We start from the raw sequence: 19,120 nt of genomic DNA, 5'->3' as shown, positions 1-19,120 counted from the left end.
CAGGAGGATCCCACCATCCGCGAAAATGAGAGGACACCTGGGGGTCCTTCTGACCCTGACGCTGCCCATGTTCTGCAGCAGCCGCTTGTCTCTGCCCAGGGGGTTGCCTGGTGGGTACCATCCACTTACTAGTAAGCTCGCTGGATGCAGAGATTAAAGTACTATGCCCGGCACACTGCAAGTGCTGAGCAAATATCTGACGAATGAATGCTGAAAAGGAATGAAAAATGGCAATTCCCGGAAAGGCAGAAGAGGCCAGCCTCAGGGCTGCGTTAACCTGGATCTTCCAGAGGGAGAGCGAGGCCGTGCTCATGAAGCATGAACTTGTCCCGGGAGCGCCTGGCAGGCGGGCGGTCCCGGAGCGGCCTAGCAGGGAAGCCTAGCCTCTGTGTGTCTCAGTGTCTGGCCAGCCCGGCCCGCCTGGGCCTGTTACCTTCTGCTCCAGCGTTCTTTCCAGAGCGTCCACTCGAAGCTGCTCCTTCCGCAGGCTTGCCTGGTACGCAGCCTGCTCCTGCTGGGCCTTGCCCCGGACCTGGGCGATCTCAGCGTTGGCCCTGCAGGAACGGGGCGGGGACGGGGTTCAGAAATGATCACCCTTCCTCGTAGATGCCTCCCGCTTTCCTCCTCCCAAATCTGGGCAGGGGGAACCCAACCACCTGGCTCCAGCTCTTTCTAACGGGGGCTGGAGCACAGGAGCCCCTGAGAACCCCCGTGCCCGTGATGCCGAGGTGCTTCCAGTGGGTATTCTGGAAATTACAACACACATCCCTTATTTATCAAAATGGATGCGAATGGAGAGCGCGCTCTTATCTTGAACTGCATTGAAAAACACAGCTGGATTAACCACCCTGCCCAAGCCAACGGCAGGGGTGCCGGGAGCTCCCAGCCTGCCTCGGCCGGGGCTGCTGAGGGGCCCTCGGGGGCAGACCCGGGGCGGGGGCATCACCTGTCCAGCTTCTCCTCCGCGTGGACCTTCAGCGCCTGGTACCTCTGCTCTTCCTTCTTTACTCGGGACAGGTACTCCTGCGCACACTTCTTCAGCACCTCTTCATTCTGACTCGATAGAGGACAGGGGTCGAGCCCACCGAAGAAATGCCAAGGAGGGCCGGGAACCCCAAGCGCTCTGGGACGCGGGTGTCACCCCGGACAGCCAAGTCCGAGCGCCCCGCAATCCTCCCGGCCTGCTCCACCTCCTCCACCACACGCGTCCCTCCCGCGCCGCCCGCGAACCTCAGCACACCTTGCGGAAGCCCTCCAGGACCTCCTTCATCTTCTCGTATCTCCTGAAGAGATCGGCCAGAGATTTCTCCACCGAGTTCAGGTCGGCCAGGGCTTGCTCCTTCTCCAGGACCAGCTGCTGGACCGTCTGGTGGGAGACCGACTTCTCTCTCTGTTCATCCTCTGGCAGGAGACACGGGAACACAACGATGGGGCCCGTGGGCTCCGGACCGGGTCTCAGGCGCTGGCTGAGGCCTCAGATGTAACTCAGCCTGACCAGCGAGCAATCTCAGACCTTGGCTTTTGGTTGAGACAGACCCCCTCCCCCGAGCCCATCCAGCTCTAAAGGAACAAAATCCACGGCCCCAGCCTCCCAGACCTGGGCCTGGGCAACATGAGATGGGATGGAAGTGAACCAGCATTCTTTAACCTGATCAATGCAACCTCCGAAATATCCACCTTGGAGACCCCGGCGATTCTGTTGGATTGTCCACAGCACACAGACCGATCCATAAGGTAAAAAAGAAAACGTCACTACTGAATTTTGTGTTGGTCCAGATTAAAAGGTGCCGTAGATTGAGCTGTGAGGGAGGGAATCTCCCTTCTTTAGTGTTATTAAGCTAAAGAGATGGTCATTGGAAAAAAGGTTTCTTCGTCCTTATAACATCCCATGAACCCAAAGCCCACATAACCATGGCCCTGAAATTCTGCTCCACACAAAAATGGACATTTCCTTTGATACAGCAAGTGTCTTAACTCCCAGGAAAAGGGAGCTATTTCTGTCAAAGTGAGTTTCTCAGTTATGCACAAAAGAATTAAACTCTGGCCCAGTTCAGAGTGGCTGATCCTGGTGAAAGGGACTGCTTTGTGGGCCACTGCAAGCCAATATGCCTGGAACCCCTTGAAAACCCCTCATATTGATGGGAAGGGCTTTCTCTGGCTGCTCTATAGAAAAGTCCCTCGACCGCACAGCGCTCTCTATGCTTTGTATGCCAATCCATCATTGGTCTGGGTGGCCAGGGAACCACTTGCTCTGAACTATCTGGAACTTTGCTGACAGCAGAGAGTGGCGGGGGTGAGGGGAAGCCCCACTCCGAGCTCCTGTCCTTCCTTGGCCCCAGGTCAGCGGGGAGGGGTGCCTGGGCCGCAGGATGGACAGCAGCTGTAAATGATGACACAGCCATGGTAAGAGCAGCGGCCAGTGTGTACCGGGCTCTTGCACGTGTCGGGCGCCGGACCGACTGTTATCTTGATCCAATGCTCCCAAGCCAGCACCCGGCAGCCAGGCTGAGCTTCCAGAAGTCCAAACCGGGTCACCCCACCCCAGGGCCTTCCATCTGCCCTGGAATAAAATCCAAAGCCCCGCCCCACACGCTCTGCTCTCCGCACTGCTGCGCCTCTGCCGGGAACGCCAGCCCGGAGCTTCCCGCCTCGCTCAGACGCGCCGTCCCCGAGGCCGTGTGGGAAACGCCTCCTCTGAGTGGCCCAGCGGTGGCCACTCCACATGGTGAAATCAGACGTGTGGGTGTGCACGTGTGTGTATGTAGAAGGCACACTCCACGGGAGCAGGGTCCTGGGTCTGTTTTGTCCGTTGCTCTGTCCCAGAACTAGGACACTGCCTGACTCACAGGACACCTCGATACACGCCGTGCGGCCGGGCAGTGAATGAATGAGCACAGCCTTGCGGCAGATTTCTAGTATCCCTCCGACAGGAGAAGCCGAGTCACCTGTTCACTGAGGACGCGGCAGATCCAGATCCAAACCCAAGGCTGTGCTCATAACTGCATCTCCACGTGAGCCTCTTAGGAATGGACCTGGAAGGATGTAGCTCCCTTAAAAGCGGGGAGATGTTGCTTTGGGTTCTTTTCCCTTAGATTCCCGATAGACGGGCATCTTTCTGTATCCTGACGTCAGGCATGTTCTCGGGTGTGCGGAGGAGGCAAGAGCACAGAACAGGGGGCCACATCCTGGTTTCGGCTCCAGCCCTGACCATCAACTTGCTCATAAGTCCTCCCTCGAGGTCCCAGGGCCTCATCTCCAAAATGAGAGGCTTCTCACACGTGAGTGTGTATCCTGATCAGCGGGGGGCTTGTTCACACACAGATGGCTGTGCCCACCCAGCGGGGTCGGATTCAGTCAGTCTGGGGTAGGGCCGAGGATCTGCATCTGTGACAAGGTCCCCAGCGATACTGAGGCAGCTGGTCCAGGGACCACGTTTGGAGAACCCCGGGCCCGGAAGATGCCTGAGGTCCTCGCACCCTGCCTCTCAGAGACCCCGCTACCAGGGCAGAGGTGAAGACCCAGGAGCCAGAGTCGGAGAGCCCACGTTCCAGACCTGGCTCTGATACTTCCCAGCTGTGGGACTTTGGGCAGAGTTTTTCAGCTCTGCCCTCCACACCTGAAACAGGGGATCATAGTATTTATCTTATGGCATTTGGGAGAAGATTAAATATAAAGCCCTCGACACACAGTGAGAACCCAGTATCAGTGACCCGTTATCAACAGCATCACTGCCTCCCCCGAACTGGTATGATGTCAAGTTGCAGTGACCCACCAAGGGGGAGCTTTTGAACATATATCAAGAACAGAACTGCCAGCAATCTGTTGGCTACATCTAGACTCCTAAAAGAAAGGGCGTTACAAAGTTCCACCAGTAACCAAATGCTTGTTTTTATTCTTTGAATTTTAGCTGCTTCCTTATTTCTCAGCAAGCTGTACAATGCACATTCTGGGCTGGTTTTACGCCATGTATACATTTCACTTGGCTTGGTAAAGGAGCCATTTATCAAACGGAGTCCATCTGATTTCCTGGATCTGAGATTAGGCCGCCTCAGGCTTCCTTTCCTCCCCCCATAACCCTTGTAAAAATAGAATTTCCCTGTTCCCGGGGGAGACGGAGGAGGAGAGAATGCTTCACACATCTTTTTTTTTTTTTTTTTTTTTAACTTACAAATGCTGTTAGGTGCTTCAAAGCAGGAAATCAGCTCAAAACCCAAGATGCTCTAGACACAACAATAAAACAATGGCCCTGGAGATTTTCTGGCTTTTTCAGGCGAAACACTATTAAACCATGTGGGGAATGCAGCCAAAACACAAAAGCAAAAGTAACAAAAATAGAAAAACAAACAAACAAATAAGGGTTGCAATGGGCGGGTGTCAAGTTAGGTGAAAAAGCATTTACTTACCAGGCTTGCCTGTTTGTTTTGCAAGCAAAGGGCAAGAAGCAACGGAAAATGGAAGCAAAACAGATAATCAGGGCAGTTGTTAGGAAAGCAGGAAAAAAAAAAAAAATCAATCGCAACAACCTGGAATGCAGAAAGCACAGAAGTCCCTTTTTGTTCTGAATAGTCAATATTTGAACTTAATGCAACATATTCTCTTTAGTAACGTATGGTGAGAATGGACAGTGATGGCAGGACAGATGTCACATTGACATGGAGCATTTGTGAAGGTTAAACAGAGGTCAGGGAGCCTGGCTGGAGTCAAGGCTAGTGGAAGTCGGGTAGAAGCTGGTTTTAACTTCAAAATGCTATTACATTCACTCTGGGCCCTGAACTGCAAGCTCTCTGGGCCTGAGTTTCCCTTTCCATGAGGAATGGTGGGTGGGTGAGCGGAAATGAGACGAAAAATACGGGATCCAGATGAGACATATGGGTGTGTTTCCTGCCTCAAAAGAAGGCAGGTCCCGCCCAGAGCTACAGTGAGTCCCAGCCAGGCCGCAGCCCCACACCATCCTTGGCAAGGACACGAGGACCCTGAAATCGACAGTGGCCCTAATCGGCGACCTGCAAGTGACTGACGGATGACAGACACCCACAGACGTGCCGCCTCTCGGATGAGAACAGCTCTGGGAAGGTGGGTGATGAACGGGACAGGAAGTGAGGATGGGGAGGGGGCGATGAGGAACAGACACACCATGAGGCGCCACCCCAAGTGACAGCACTGCTTCCAGCCAGGGACGCTGGGGAGGGGGGTCTCGCAGAGCCACCCGGAGAGTGCTCAAACACCCCGAAAACAGGAAAATGCTCAGAGGGGCAATTTCACAGCTCCTGAAGAGAGGGGCTCTCAGGCCAAACACACCAGGTCTCCTGGAGGGGGTGGGGATAGCGGGGTGGCATGCATGGCCTTAATCCCTGGAGTCAGGGTTCCGCATGCTCCTCAGACTGTGTCTGAATTGAAAACACTGTTCTAACTACTGTCACCTGCAGCGTGGAAAGCATCAAAGTCCAATACTCTTTCTGTCACCACAAGGACAGGCCACTATGTCAACTAGAGACTCTGACTCTGTCAGTTTTCAAGAGGGAATGTCTGCTTCTATCAAACTGCCAGCTGAGCCAGAACATCTGGTTGCTCTGGGCAGCCTGCTGTCAGGACAAAGGCTCATGTCCTCTTCAACAATGGCTTAAACGTCATCATCAAAAGTAAAAAATAAAAATGTATGACTCTGAGATGCAGATGGATGTTTCCAGATGAGCCACGTAGGTTTGAGTGACGTTTTCACGTCCCAAGACTCCAGGATGCGGAAAGGTTGCCAAACAATGTGTATTGGAAGATATAAATCCTTCCTTCTGACCATTTTCAGCAGCAGTTTCAGTTCCAAGGGTTTTTTGTTTGTTTTTATCTCATCCATATGTATCTATATGTTATACCAATTTAACAAAGAGGTTTCATTTGATAGAAAGCATACACCATGAGGCTGATCCTTAAAAAGACCCCAATGGGCTTCCCCTTGAGCTCTGGGAGAAATGGTCTTTATTATAATAAACCAAAATTAAAGCTTTTTTGAATGGAAGGCACTCAATTGGAAGCTTCTTCACTGTTCCCAAGGCTGCGGTCATATTTATCTTAGGGCAAAAGCTAGAGCTGTGGTGTGACATATCCAAATGTTTGAGATGATGAGGGGTCACCTGCTAAAACAGCATCAAGCTGTGGTTTGCAGTGAGCTTATGTCCTTTGGAGTAAAAGGTTTTTTTAAAAAAAACTGCTATCATGGACCTAAGCAAAAAAATAAACAAAAATCCCACACCTCACACCCAGAGTTATAACAGCATTTTTGAATGATGATCATCAGTGAAAAGACTTGGACTTGGAACTTCTGCAAGGCCTTTTCTCACTTTTTCTTTAAAAAAAAAAAAAAAAAAAAAAAAAAAAAAAAAGAGCCAGGCGTGTATAACTTGTAACATGAGGCCTTCTTTTATTGCAGGCCGAAGAAGTCTGTCAGTACGGGCTGCCAGGGATGCTGTGTTAAGATGGATTCTGAGGCAGTGTCCAACCTCAGTGAGAAATAGTGTTGTGACCAGTTAATAGGGACAGGCAGCTGGACTGCCACGTGTCCTACCGTCCTTGTTCTAGACCTCTGTGTAAAGGCCGAGTCGGGTATTTTTTCATTTGTGTCTAAACTAAATTAGGGTTTAGAGAATTGATTATAGAGATCTGATTCTCTCCCATGAGCAAAAAAATCACCCAAATATCCTAGTAACCAACCCAAATCTCTTTCCCCATGAGGTGGGCCATCCTGGCTGGGTCAAATGGTGGCCATTGAAGTGACAGCCATGGCTTCCCACAGGCATGAATAATTCATGCTAAGGGACACACATGCTGGCAGGTGTCTCCAGGAGGTCCCCAGACTCACTGACCTGGGGCAGAGCCACGTTCTGGGATGCTCTGGCCCCTCCCTAAAGGGCTTCATGCTCTAAGAGGAGCCTGAGAGGAACACACTCTGAGTCTCTACCTTCAAAGCCCTCCCCATAGTTCAGAAATCTCAGGGTGGGCCTGAGCCCCCCACCAGTGAGGACACCCACCTATCATCTGGGCGATGGTCTTCTCATACTCGGCCACTATTTTCCTGTAAGAGAAGTGAAAATAGGTTGGAACTGTGACCACAGAATGGTTTTTGATTTCACGCAGGAGCCCATGTGCTGGATATCAATAGCCTGACCACTGTCTAAGAGGACAAGTCTTATGGGTCACAGGTGGCTCAGACTATTGGGAACCCCTCCAACCTCAGCCCTCTTCTTGCACACACCCAAATAGGTTCATTTTTCCTAGTGCAAGAGATTCTGATCAAATCCTTATACAAAACCTTCTGTGTCTCCCCTCTGCCCACTGAGAAAAAAAAATAAGGCCAAACCTTCAGCCTGACAGTCGAAGCCTTCTGTCACCTGGGCCTGATCTTCCTCATCAATCTTACCTCCTTCCACGCCATCTCGTGAACACAGCGGTTCAGTGAGAACAAATGATTTCTTGTCTGCCCCGAGCTTTCTCACCTCTATGGCCTCGCCCATGCTGTTCACTTCCCCTCTCTCTTTCCACGTGTCATAGTCTGTTTCTCAAGGGCCAATTCAAATGCTACCTCCTCCAGGAAGCCTCCCCTGATTTCTCCTTAGAACCCCATAACATTTTATCTGAATCTTCTTCCAAAACATACATCCTAGTACTTGCGTGGAAGCTCCTCAAGGCCCAGGGACCACTTCTTAGTCACCTGTGTTGTTGAGTGGGGAGTGGCAGGGGAGGAAACAGTTGCACTTCTTGGGTAGGCTCAATAAAGAGGAGCTGCACAAAAGCACTAAGATCCCTTGCTTATAAGATTAAAGGAAACTCTAAAAAAAGACTTGAGGCTTTCACCCACATTATCCAATCCACAAGAGAACCAAGAGCTACTAACCTCCAACAGATCTAGGACCTGATTGCAGCTGACCCTGCCTCTCCGAGCTGTGTGATTTGGCCAAGTCAGTATTGGACGCTGAGGGTTCAGCTTACTCCCTGGTACAGTGAGGATTACTTTAGACCTTGACTTTCAGGACTGGGGGGGTGGGAATTAAATGAAGTTAAAAGCGACAGGGACAGCAGAACACACTCTTGCAAAGGCTAAAGGCCTTGCAGCTGCTGGGTGTCTGTCCCTGGCTTCTTGACCTTGGCCCCAAGGTCACTGCCTCACCCAAGGGCAGACCCACCACAAGAAAGGCAGCCACAACATGAGCCCACTTGCATTCTCTCTCTGAATCCTACACGGAGACACTTCATGTTTTCTGTGCTTAAACAACCCCTCCCGGCACCCCTGAATCACAAAACAGTGATGGATCTCTGAGGCTGCCCCATCTAAACCCACCACCACAGGGCAGAGGCGGGACCACAGCAAGTAAGGGACATGTCCTTTCAGAAGTGCTAGGAGACCGGGGCCAAAGAAGTGGTCTCCCTAGAACTGCTACACAGGGTCATTCAGGAACCTTTCCAGGATCCCAGGGCTACAAAGTGGCAGAGCTAGGATTCAAACCCAGGTGTCAACTCTGGAGTCTTTGTTATAACCCTTTGGCTCCACTGCCTCCAGGCATTGTGACTTACCCCCATTTTACAGATGAGGAAAGTTAGACACAGAGTTAAGAAACAGATTCAGAGAACCTTCGGTATAGCACAGGGAACTCTACTTGACTCCGCTGGACAGTAGAAACTAACACAACATTGTAAAACAACTGTACCGCAATTAAAACAGAAAGAAAGAAAGAAAAAGAAACAAACTCAGAAGCAGCTACAAAGCAGAGCCTGACTTCCACCTGGTCTGGCTCCAGAGCCTGACGTTTAGGGCACCGAAAACTAGTGCCTCTGTGCCAGCTGGTGACACTTGGAATCCCACCATACCAGTAAGCAAACAGCACTCCCTGGAGCCCCCAGAGGTACAATTTCTCCCAGGAAAGCAAAAGGAATCAGAGACAGAACTTCCAGCCTCCCCGTATGTCCTGCCTTCACCTTGAGTGCAGGCAAAAAACCAAAGCCACACCCGGTTCCCTCCCCAACTCCCCCTTAGCCAAAAAAAAAAAAGAAGATAAAAGAGATTTTAAAATAATGCAACTACAGGGCCTCAGTTTGAATGTGAAATAGCACTAAGATTAAGCTCCAGAAGCGATCACAAAAACTGTCAGCAGAAAGATGGAACTAACAGAAGAATTTTCAGGAAGATACTATTTGACCTAGAAAATGGGATATGATCACCTAAACATTTGCTTATTACTTAAAACGGTAGCCAGGAATATGACTTTGATAATTAGCTAACAGTACTACTGCAATTAAGTGTACTAAAAATGTACAAATTCTTTGACCAATGTTTAAAAATGAATTCATTCTCTTATTCCCACACTTTGAGACTTTAAAATGAAGCCCATTATGTATTTTTGGCACAGTGCCAGACCTTCTGTCTTGTGAAAATGATTGTGCTTGCATCCATATCTTCTCTTGCAATTGCCTCAGCTCGTGCTGAAGAAAGGCAGGTGTGTGGAAAATGAACTATTACCCCTCCACCCCGCCACGAGCAGTTCTTAGACCCGGCAGCATCCAGAACCTGGACAAGATGTGCTAACCCGGGATGGTCAGAGCAGAGGTTTGGGCCAAAATTGCTTTAAAAATGCCACTTACAGTATAGTTTATTTTTGTTTTTTTGTTTTTTGTTTTTTTGCGGTACGCGGGCCTCTCACTGCTGCGGCCTCTCCCGCTGCGGAGCACAGGCTCCGGACGCGCAGGCTCAGCGGCCATGGCTCACGGGCCCAGCCGCTCCGCGGCATGCGGGATCCTCCCGGACCGGGGCACGAACCCGCGTCTCCTGCGTCGGCAGGCGGACTCTCAACCACTGCACCACCAGGGAAGCCCCAATATAGTTTTAAAAGTCACACCCCAAGGGTAAATTCTAGCCCCAGAGATGGTTTCTTAGTTTCTAAGAAGATGATGAATTGAGAAAGGAAATAAAGGGGAAAAGGCACATGAGGAGTGAAAGCAAGAGGCAGGCCGCTGGGTACAGTGGAAAGAGCTTGGGTTTCAGAGTCAGAAAGGTGGATTCAAATCCATGTTCTTGTTAACTAGAAGCTCCAGGGCCTCGGTCAAGTCACCTAACCTCTCTGAGCCTTCAAGTAGGGCTGACCATCCCCTCGACAGCCATGGGGAGAAACAGACTGTGTGTCTCCAGCCAAAAGCACAGTGCTTGGCACACGGCAGGTACTTACCGTGTGGTAGCTGTCATACTTCTATGACAATAGGCAGCAAATGAAAATAAGTCACTTAAGCGACACTTGGGAGACACCCTCAATGTTTATCGATTGAGACTGGTGAAATTAATTATGTTAGACCCTTAAAAGGACTGTCAAGCACCTGTTGAACAATAAGGTCAAGATGTATAAAAATCTGTCCAAGTTACGCTAAGTTAAAAAAGAGTATAGGGAAATGTACATTTCTACACTCCACTTTTGAAGAAAAATGGAGGCTACATAGATACCCTAACACATTTGGGATCAGAAATGGAAAATTCTGGGAAGGATACACCAGAAATGGTGCATAGTAGTTACCTGAAGGGTGTGGAACCAGAGGCTGAGTGGGAAGGAGATTTGTTTTTCCTTGTACATATATTTATTTGATTGCATTATTTGACTCATGTGCATGGTATTTTAATAATAGTAATACACTAAGAATACTTTTGTGAAAATATGAACCCTGTGGAATAATGGATAACGTCTATAGAGGACACTGTTGATGGGCCACACCAGCTCCAGCTGTTATCAAACCACAGGTAAGCATCCCCCAGGTACCAGGAAGCCCAAGCATCACAACTGACCTCATTTCCATCACTTCCCGCCTGCTTTCTTCATATTTATCTTTCCAGTCCGAGACCTCTCTCTCCTTGGTTATGATCTAGTATCAGGGAGAAGAGGAAGAGGTTAGTCCCAGATGAGTCAATTCAGATCTGAGCAATTCATACACCAAGACAAGGAAACACTAAATAAATATGAAATTAAAGCCTGCTACACCAAATAATTGTATTTAGAGAATTTCCCCGAGCATGAGATAGAAATAAGCCAAACGTGAGACTTTCACAATGCCCACAGAGAGCAGCTAAAAGGCATGTGCTTCTTTGTTATAACTCAAACGAGGCCCTAACGGCTCGTTAAATAGTGTCCAAGATCAAAACCCACGGTTTGCCGCCTGTCTCTGCCTGCAGTGGTCAGAGGAGAAAGTCTGTGTCCAGAGAGGCTGGCTTTGCGGGACATGGGTACATACATTTATTTACAAATGGCAGAACCCGGAGCTTTTCCCAGGGCACCCAGAGCTGTCCTTGCCTTCTCTGAGCCACACACACGCCACAGTACCTCTGCCCTGGCGATCTGGAGGGCGGAGTCCAGGTCAGGCTGCTGGAACAGAAGGCCTGTGGGTTTCTCTACCTCGGCCGTCCCGATGCGGGAATACAAGGCTGTTTTGGAGATGGTGACGTCTGTTGGGTGAGCAGCTTCTCTCTGTGGAATGGTTTTTAATTTTAAAAAGTTAACATTAATCTTATGACAAAGAGAATTGCATTCATCCTCTCATGAATGGGTCAGTTGTATGGTTTTGAAACAAAGAACATCAAAAGTATGAGAAAATGCTAAGACTAATGAATGGGGAAATGCCGGATACAATCTACGGAAATCTATCATTCTGCACCTACACCTACTACAAAGGGTCTAATGGCGGACGCCTCCCCATCTCCCAGGCCCTGGAGTCAAGCACGTCTGGTGCCTGTTTATCACTGCCATTTATCAGCCGCAGAGGCATTTAGTCACAGCGCATAAGAACCAAGGTCATCTTCCAGCAGGCTCCACTTCCAAAATAAAAGCCTGACGGTGAACAATGTTGAATTCTACTCTATGTTTTCCCAGTTTTGAGTAACCACAGATCTGATCATTTTTGTAAGACTTGTCCACAGTTCAACTTAGGGGACGTTGGTTAGCTCTATTTGAAAGGATATAATTCACACAAAGCTTAAGGCCTACCATAGCTCTCAACCAACATCACCTTCAACGAGCTAGTTTCTGGGTGCCAAAAGGTAAGCAGTACGTTGGAGTTACAGCGTCAGCGGGAAAACTGAAAACTGGATCACTGACAACATCCACCTGTGCCGATAAGCCCCTTGATGAGTGGTGTGACTCCCTGCCCCCACGACTGACACTCGACAGGACAGTCACAAGCCTCCTGGGAGGGAGGAGAGGTCTGTGCTGACTCTTCCTCCCTTTGCACAAATGTTCAGCCATTTCCAACACACCCGAAATGCAGCATTAGGAGCAACGTCAACCAGTGCAGCGGGGTTGTCAATCTAGTTCTACTGCAAAAGAAATGTCAAACCAATCACACTCTCAGTCCTATTCATTAACCTCCTGGCCCGTCGTGGCTGCCAAGGCAAACCTCCACCCTGGTTACTAGAGTCCAAATGGACGTGAAGCAATGGGGGTGTAATGGGCGGAGGGCAACTGCTTTTTCTTTGGGAACTTTATGAGAAGAGATGGAGCCGTGAACAGAACACCACAGTGTAGAAGAAAGAGAGAGATGTGGGAAAGGAACGGTGAGAACTTATCTTGTAGATGGAAGCAGAGGAGATGAAAGAACCAATGGTAGCTTAGAAAACGCAGGTGGAAGCTTAATGGATAGGACTGGAGGTCACCGAGTTAGGACCAGTTAGGTGTACACATGCACGATGAACTAAGTGGTTTAGGCTGTCCTGAAAGCGAGCGTCTGCTGCGTGGGTGTCACTGCCCCTGCCTGGCCCTGAGTATCTGGGCTAAGTCTCACATGGGACCAGAATGACCACTGCTGGTCAGAGGGGAACACCAGACCCCAGGGACACGCCCACCTGTCAAGTGGGATGCCAGGATCTTCGGCGACAGGACATTTGAGCAGAACACAAGTTTAAAGCCCTCAGGAGCAGGCAGGCTGACCTCTCAGAAGAAAGAGGGCCCCCAGGCCAGAGGACAGAGCCTCTCGACCATGTAGGTGTTCATCTCTGATGTCTGAGATGTTTTCAAGGTTCTACTTGTCAAATGGGAAACTTCCCAGGAAGTAAATAGAAAATTATACCTAGACACCAAGACTCAGTATTTACATTTATCGAGAAAGTTCAAAAACACAGAATTCTGAAGAGGATTTTTTAAAAACCTGTTGCTGTCACAGTTAAGTAAAATCATGTATTCTTTGAAAAAAATTAGAATAAAGTTTCAAAATGGAAAGAACCTTAGACACCATCCAACTCATCCTGGTCCCTCTGATGATGAAAAAATTGAGGATCTAAATAAGATTTGGCCAAATCGCTTCCCAGAATGAGATTTAATTCTGACCCAAGATAAACCAGCTCTCTGAAGTGCAAGAGAAAATGAATTAAAACTAACTTTATCATACTGGGCAGAAACAAAATATGACCAGTGCAGGAATTAATGATCTTTAAGCTGCCTAATGCCCTTTGTAAAACAAGGAAGGGGATGAAAAATAAACAAAATAATGAGCTTTCTAAGTAAATGCAAATGGTTACTACCGGATACAGTAATTCACTATCACCTGTCATCCTGGCCACCTGGGGTTTTCAATAAAGAAACATGATGACTTCAGAATCCATTTGAATTACTACCAGAGTATCTGCGTGTTAATGCAAATCAGACTTAGATTAAGCTTTGTTTCTCTCACATGACCTCCCACTTGCTACTTCAGAGGAACCAAAAAGCCACCAGAATCACAAATTAAGATGTGAAATGGCCACGACTCAGACAGCACGGGACCAACGTCCAACCTCTCAATCCACTCCCTCAAATCTCGGTCCCTGCGGGGACCCCTGGGGCACTGTCACCTGGGTCAGGCCTGCAGACCTCATGCCTGGGGTCCTTCTGGCCTTGCAGCCAGGGGCTGGGGGTCTTGTCCCTCACCCAGGCTCACAATCCTCCTTGTGTCCAACCCGCTGTTGCCAGGCTCAGGGGAAGCTGCCACGTCTTGGACCAAAGCAGGATCGCTGTCCCCGGGAACCAGGTGGGAGAGCGGTGAGAAGGCGCGGGGGTAGGGCCCAAAAGCCGAGATCAAGTCATGGGCCGAGGTCATGGAGCGTGGACACAGGCTGGGCGCTTGGGGGGTGTCGGGGCCACGTGGCGCCAGGTCGGGCAGAGAGCAGCCTCACCCCGGTGCCGCCCCATCCAAATCTGACAAGGGGCGGGTCTCAAGTTCAGGATGGCAAACAAGAGGAAGGCACTTGATACGTGCCCTTACTCCACCCCCGACAGGAGGCGCCACCAGCACCAGCTGGCCTCTCCTTCCCACTGGGTCAAGACATGGCCTCAGACCTCAACACAGGCTGCAGACGACAACCACAAATTCTTGAAACTGGCAAATAAGCTGAAACCCACGTGCCGGCCCTTTGTCACTGCCCTTCAGACACTTCTTGGGTTCCGGGTATCACCTGGTTAAATGGCCGGGGTGGGTGGTTTCCAGACACAGAATGAGAAAAGGAAGCTATGCTATCAGGCCGTTCACCAACCATCCAGTTGCCCCAGACCTGATTCCTTCTCCCACTGATGCTGTGACAACCCAGGCGTCTTCCTTTACGGGCCAGGACTCCTGGAGGAATCACACACTGAAGATTAATACCCTTTCCCTCCCAGGGGAGCCTGTTTCTAGGACCTCCTCCGGTCCCAAAGCTTGCCATTTGCATGATCCTTGTTCCTATGTCACCCGGACACATCCTTCCTTCTTTATATAGGGTTCCCCTAATCCCCAAAGGCCAGATACTGGACCATAACCAGTATCTGTTATACACACAAATTAAATCCATCCCTGTGCTCTGCAGCCCTTGGAAAGCCATACAGATGGAACGCTTAGGTTCTATCTACCCTGGTTTAGTGGTGAATCCAGGGCTGCTGCACCTCACAGCCAGTGACCTGGTCAGATCCCCCCCCAGGAGGACACAACCGAATTCCGTTCCACCAGAAGTGTGTGGAAGGGAAACAACAAGGAGTCTGACACCCCAGCCCCTGTGGAGTTTCCCTCCTTTCTAATGTTTTCTGACTAATGAGACAGGAAACCGCACAGCAGTGCCTGGAAGGCTGGCTCTGCTGGCCCTCAGTCTGGAGGGAAACGTGAGTGAAGCTGCTCACAGGGGCGACCAGAAATCACCCCCATCATATTTCATGACGTTTTTCATCCCCTCAGGATGGGTTTTTTTCTTTCCAAGTGATTTCGTTTTGTGTTAGCAACAGTTTAAGACCATGCTGCCAAAAACACTGGGCTAGGTCACCTGCAGCTGAAACATATGGGCGGAAAAAAAGAGCAAACTGGATACACAGCTGCTGTCTTCTCTTTCTATATATCAGCAGTTTCCAACAGGCTAAGGTGCAATCAAGCATCTCACCAGCAAGAAACCCACAGAAACCTAATTGGGTTCAGGTAAATGGGCCACCCTAGGTCTGGTGAGCTACAGAAAAGAGCCTCTATTTTCCATGGGCCGAGGTCACTAGATTAATGTACTTCTTTTTTTTTTTTTGCGGTACGCGGGCCTCTCACCGCCGTGGCCTCTCCCGTTGCGGAGCACAGGCTCCGGACGCGCAGGCTCAGCGGCCACGGCTCACGGGCCCAGCCGCTCCGCGGCACGTGGGATCCTCCCGGACCGGGGCACGAACCCGTGTCCCCCGCATCGGCAGGTGGACTCTCAACCACTGCGCCACCAGGGAAGCCCTAGGTTAATGTACTTCTTACAAAGTGGTACAAGTTCCTATGGTAGAGGAAAATGTTCCTCATACTCCAAGACACTTCTACCCCTATGGAATAATTCTTTTAACACGCCCTTCTGGAATACATAAGGAGGGAGCGGGGGCTGTCTCTCCAAACCACACTCAGTAGATTCACGTGACAGTATTTTCTCAATCAAAATCGGGACACATGGTCTGAGAACAGGCTTTAACTGACGGGAAGTCAACTGCTGGCCGTCTCTGAGAAGGAGGCACGGGTATCAGGCAGTCCTGAACACTTTATACTCAACTGGAACCACTGAGAACCTGCTCAATTCTGCCTCAGACTTCTGGACAGGAATAAACTGTACTTATAGTGACCAAACGTCAAGCAATTCATTCTGTGTTTAAGCCACTACCCAAGGACATCAAGAAATAAATCTAACGGGGGAAAAAAATATCCTTACTGCTTAACGCATTCTAAAAATCTCATTTTTAAGGAAATTAAACCCAAGTTTATGGGTTGGCCACAAGAACAAGGACATCAGCAATCGGTGTTTACATTCCTGTAAACACCTGACGTTCCCAGTCTGGACACCCATGGGATGACCTTCTTCTCTCACTGAGAGATGTCTCTGGAAAGGGGTCCCCATTTGGTTCCAGGGAAACCACATGTGGGGGACCCACAGGGCAGGGGCAGCAGATGATCTCCTGCCCCAAGGACAAGTGACCGGAGAGAGCACGGGCCCCTCTGCCAAGTGAGCTGTTACTTGAGATGTACAGGCAAAGAGCTCCCATATGGAGATTCTAGTGCTGGTTCCCGGAAGGCCAGTGAATCACAGTCAGGCCTTGGGCTGGTTCCCAGGCTCCGTTTTCCACATCTGTAAAATGGGACCTGGACCCGCTGTCTGAAGAGAGATGTTGGGAGAGTCTCATCAGGTAACAGAGGCACAAGTGAAGGTCACCTCCCAGCAGCTTTCATTGATCGTACACCTACTGTGTGCTAGGCTCTCTGCACATCACCTGCTGTCCTCACAGCAACGTGCAAACTCGCTGCTATTAGCCTCTTGTCACAGATGGAAAAACAGGCTCAGAGAGGCTCACCAACTGGTTCAGGGCCACAGAGCGCACTGGGGCGCAGTCCTGGCCTGACAGCCCAGGTTCACCGGGCTGCCAACTGGGGGTGGGGTGTGGGAGAGGGAATGAGGCGGATCCCCAGAGGCCAGGCGCACCCGTCAGCCCTGGGGGGTGGGCTTTACCTCCCTGGACCACGCCCCATCGTGCATGTCATCAGCGACACATTCCAGTGGTTAAGAAAAATTATTCCAAACTTGGAAGCCAGCAAAACAATTTCTGCAGGTCTTGTCAATATCACACTCTACCCCAGAGAAGGGTTGGCAAGTTACGGCGATGGCTCAAATGGCCTGTTGCCCTTTTCTGTAAAAAGGGTTTTCCTGGAACCCACCACACCCATTCATCCACGTGTTGTCCGCTGCTGCTTTAGCAGAGCTGCGGTGCCAGAGTTGAGTAGTTGTTACAGAGATCAAATAGATGCCTACAAAGCCTAAAATATTTACGCTTTCCCCTTGCAGAAAAGGACTGCTTTTCTGTAATCCTTTTGACCCTGGCCTAAGGGTCATCTGACATCTCAGGAAGGTCTTGTTTTCACCTATTCACTATTGACTAGGATCCAGTCTCAGTATAATTAAGATGTTAACTTATAGAAAATAGAAAAGTTGCAAATTATTTTTTATTAGTAGCGAAGCAAATGATTTCTATAGGAAGAAAAAAGAACCTCAAAGGTTATGAATTATCTGTCCTGTTTTAACTAGTATTAACCTGTTTTATATCTAACTTTGCAATCTTATTCCAGCTTCCTTACCCCACTGACTGGACATCGGTTTCTCGTATTTCCCTCCATTCAACAAGCTTTACCATCCTGCTGGTGTGTTCAGTGTGTACTTATGCACAAATTACGCTTTTAGCTTTTCGGAAAATCATACTTTGTCGAACACCTGCCTGGCCATGGTTAGCAAAGAAGCTTCTGGACCACACAACATTCTCAAGAGGCAGCACACGGCAGCAGCAAACCGGTACCTTGGTGTCCTGGCGGCTACGGGAAGCCAGGGTGATCTGCCTGGCCAGCTTCAGGGCTTCTATCCGCATGATGGCAAACTCTAACTCCTCCTGCTGGAGGGGTGGGAAATGAGCAAACCGCAGGGGAAATGCATCGAGACAGGACGGAAATGTTTTCCACATCCAAGAAACGAATGTGCCACGTGAATGTGTCATGACAGGTACTCGGGGAAACATACGCGCTGGGTTTCTTTCACAATTAACACCTCAGCAGATCATGAAATAAGTGTCTCGTTTCCTTTTTTTTAAATCACCCTTTGGGATGTCTGGCAGGAAGTATTACGCAAATACGAAATAATTTTTAAAATGGGATCAGAATTGTTAGTGCACTGTTCTTTCAATTTCTCTCCTTTCGTTCATTTCATGTCAAGTTGGCCAACAATTTCCACGAGTCGATTTGCATACCTCAAATGACTATTAACAATCTCTCTCAGTTTTTGCTCTGAACATCCCAGTCTAGAGGGTATCAAATTGAGCTGTCAAATTTAAAGCACAGACTGTAGACAATTGTTTTGGTGCCAGATACAAGACCTGAGTCCAGATGTTATCTCAACAGGGGTCTGAGATAACCTTGTATACATAAACAGCCTGGCTCCATGGTGAGCTAATACCCTTGGTTCCATGAATAAATCAGAGAAACTGCTTTTGGGGCTATCAAAACTTCTGAAAAATGACTGCTTCGGTCCATTTTCCAAATTGAAATACAAATGGTTTGTTCCACATGTAATGGCACGATTTATAGCACTCTGGTGTCCTGGGTAAAGAACACCACAATATCTGTCTTTGAGGGGAAGCTATTCCATCTGGAACATTCTCAGCAATGCTCCATTAAATCCTGCCTCATTGCATTTGGAGTTCGGAGGTTCATTCTCTACTGAGGTTTTGACAAACTCCCCAAAGGTCACACGTGGGCTACAAACCTGAAGTTTCTGAGCAAATACTGGGGGGTTCTTTTCTGCTAAGTCGGGTTCCAGATAGTCAAGCGCACCACAGAGAGAGGCTGGATGAGCTAGCCTGCTGAGGAGGGCATCAGCAGAGGCAAAGGGGCCCTCAGGAGCTGTCTGAAGGCCGGCAGAGGAGGACACAGAGGAAAAATAGAGGAGAGCAGAGAGTGATATCGGTTCCAAGCAAGGACCACCCATCTATTGGCTGGACATCTCTGTCTTAAGGCTGAAGAGAGTATCAGTTAGGTGCCAATACTTTCCTCTTCATCTGGACTAATTCCCACATGCTGATCATGGGCATCGTGAGATCGGCAGGCCCAACCCGCTCCCCAAAAG

At 49.5% G+C, this 19,120-nt stretch overlaps 1 protein-coding gene across 1 annotated transcript in view; it reads right to left on the bottom strand.

The window, feature by feature from the left end:
- Positions 1-70: 70 nt before the first annotated feature.
- LOC102990085 (transforming acidic coiled-coil-containing protein 2) overlaps positions 71-19,120 on the bottom strand; it is a 48,040-nt gene continuing 28,990 nt past the window's right edge. Inside the window, exons 9-16 of the mRNA XM_028485826.2 lie at positions 18,761-18,901; positions 17,802-17,894; positions 11,343-11,486; positions 10,811-10,887; positions 7,020-7,063; positions 1,241-1,401; positions 947-1,053; positions 71-554 (exon numbers count right to left, since the gene is read on the bottom strand). Coding sequence (XP_028341627.1) covers positions 380-554; positions 947-1,053; positions 1,241-1,401; positions 7,020-7,063; positions 10,811-10,887; positions 11,343-11,486; positions 17,802-17,894; positions 18,761-18,901 — 942 coding nt within the window. The 3' untranslated portion in view covers positions 71-379. The remainder of the gene's footprint in view (positions 555-946; positions 1,054-1,240; positions 1,402-7,019; positions 7,064-10,810; positions 10,888-11,342; positions 11,487-17,801; positions 17,895-18,760; positions 18,902-19,120) is intronic.

Source organism: Physeter macrocephalus, unplaced genomic scaffold, assembly GCF_002837175.3.
Source record: "Physeter macrocephalus isolate SW-GA unplaced genomic scaffold, ASM283717v5 random_571, whole genome shotgun sequence".
Classification (NCBI taxonomy): domain Eukaryota; kingdom Metazoa; phylum Chordata; class Mammalia; order Artiodactyla; family Physeteridae; genus Physeter; species Physeter macrocephalus.
This window is presented reverse-complemented; position numbering and strand designations above follow the sequence as displayed.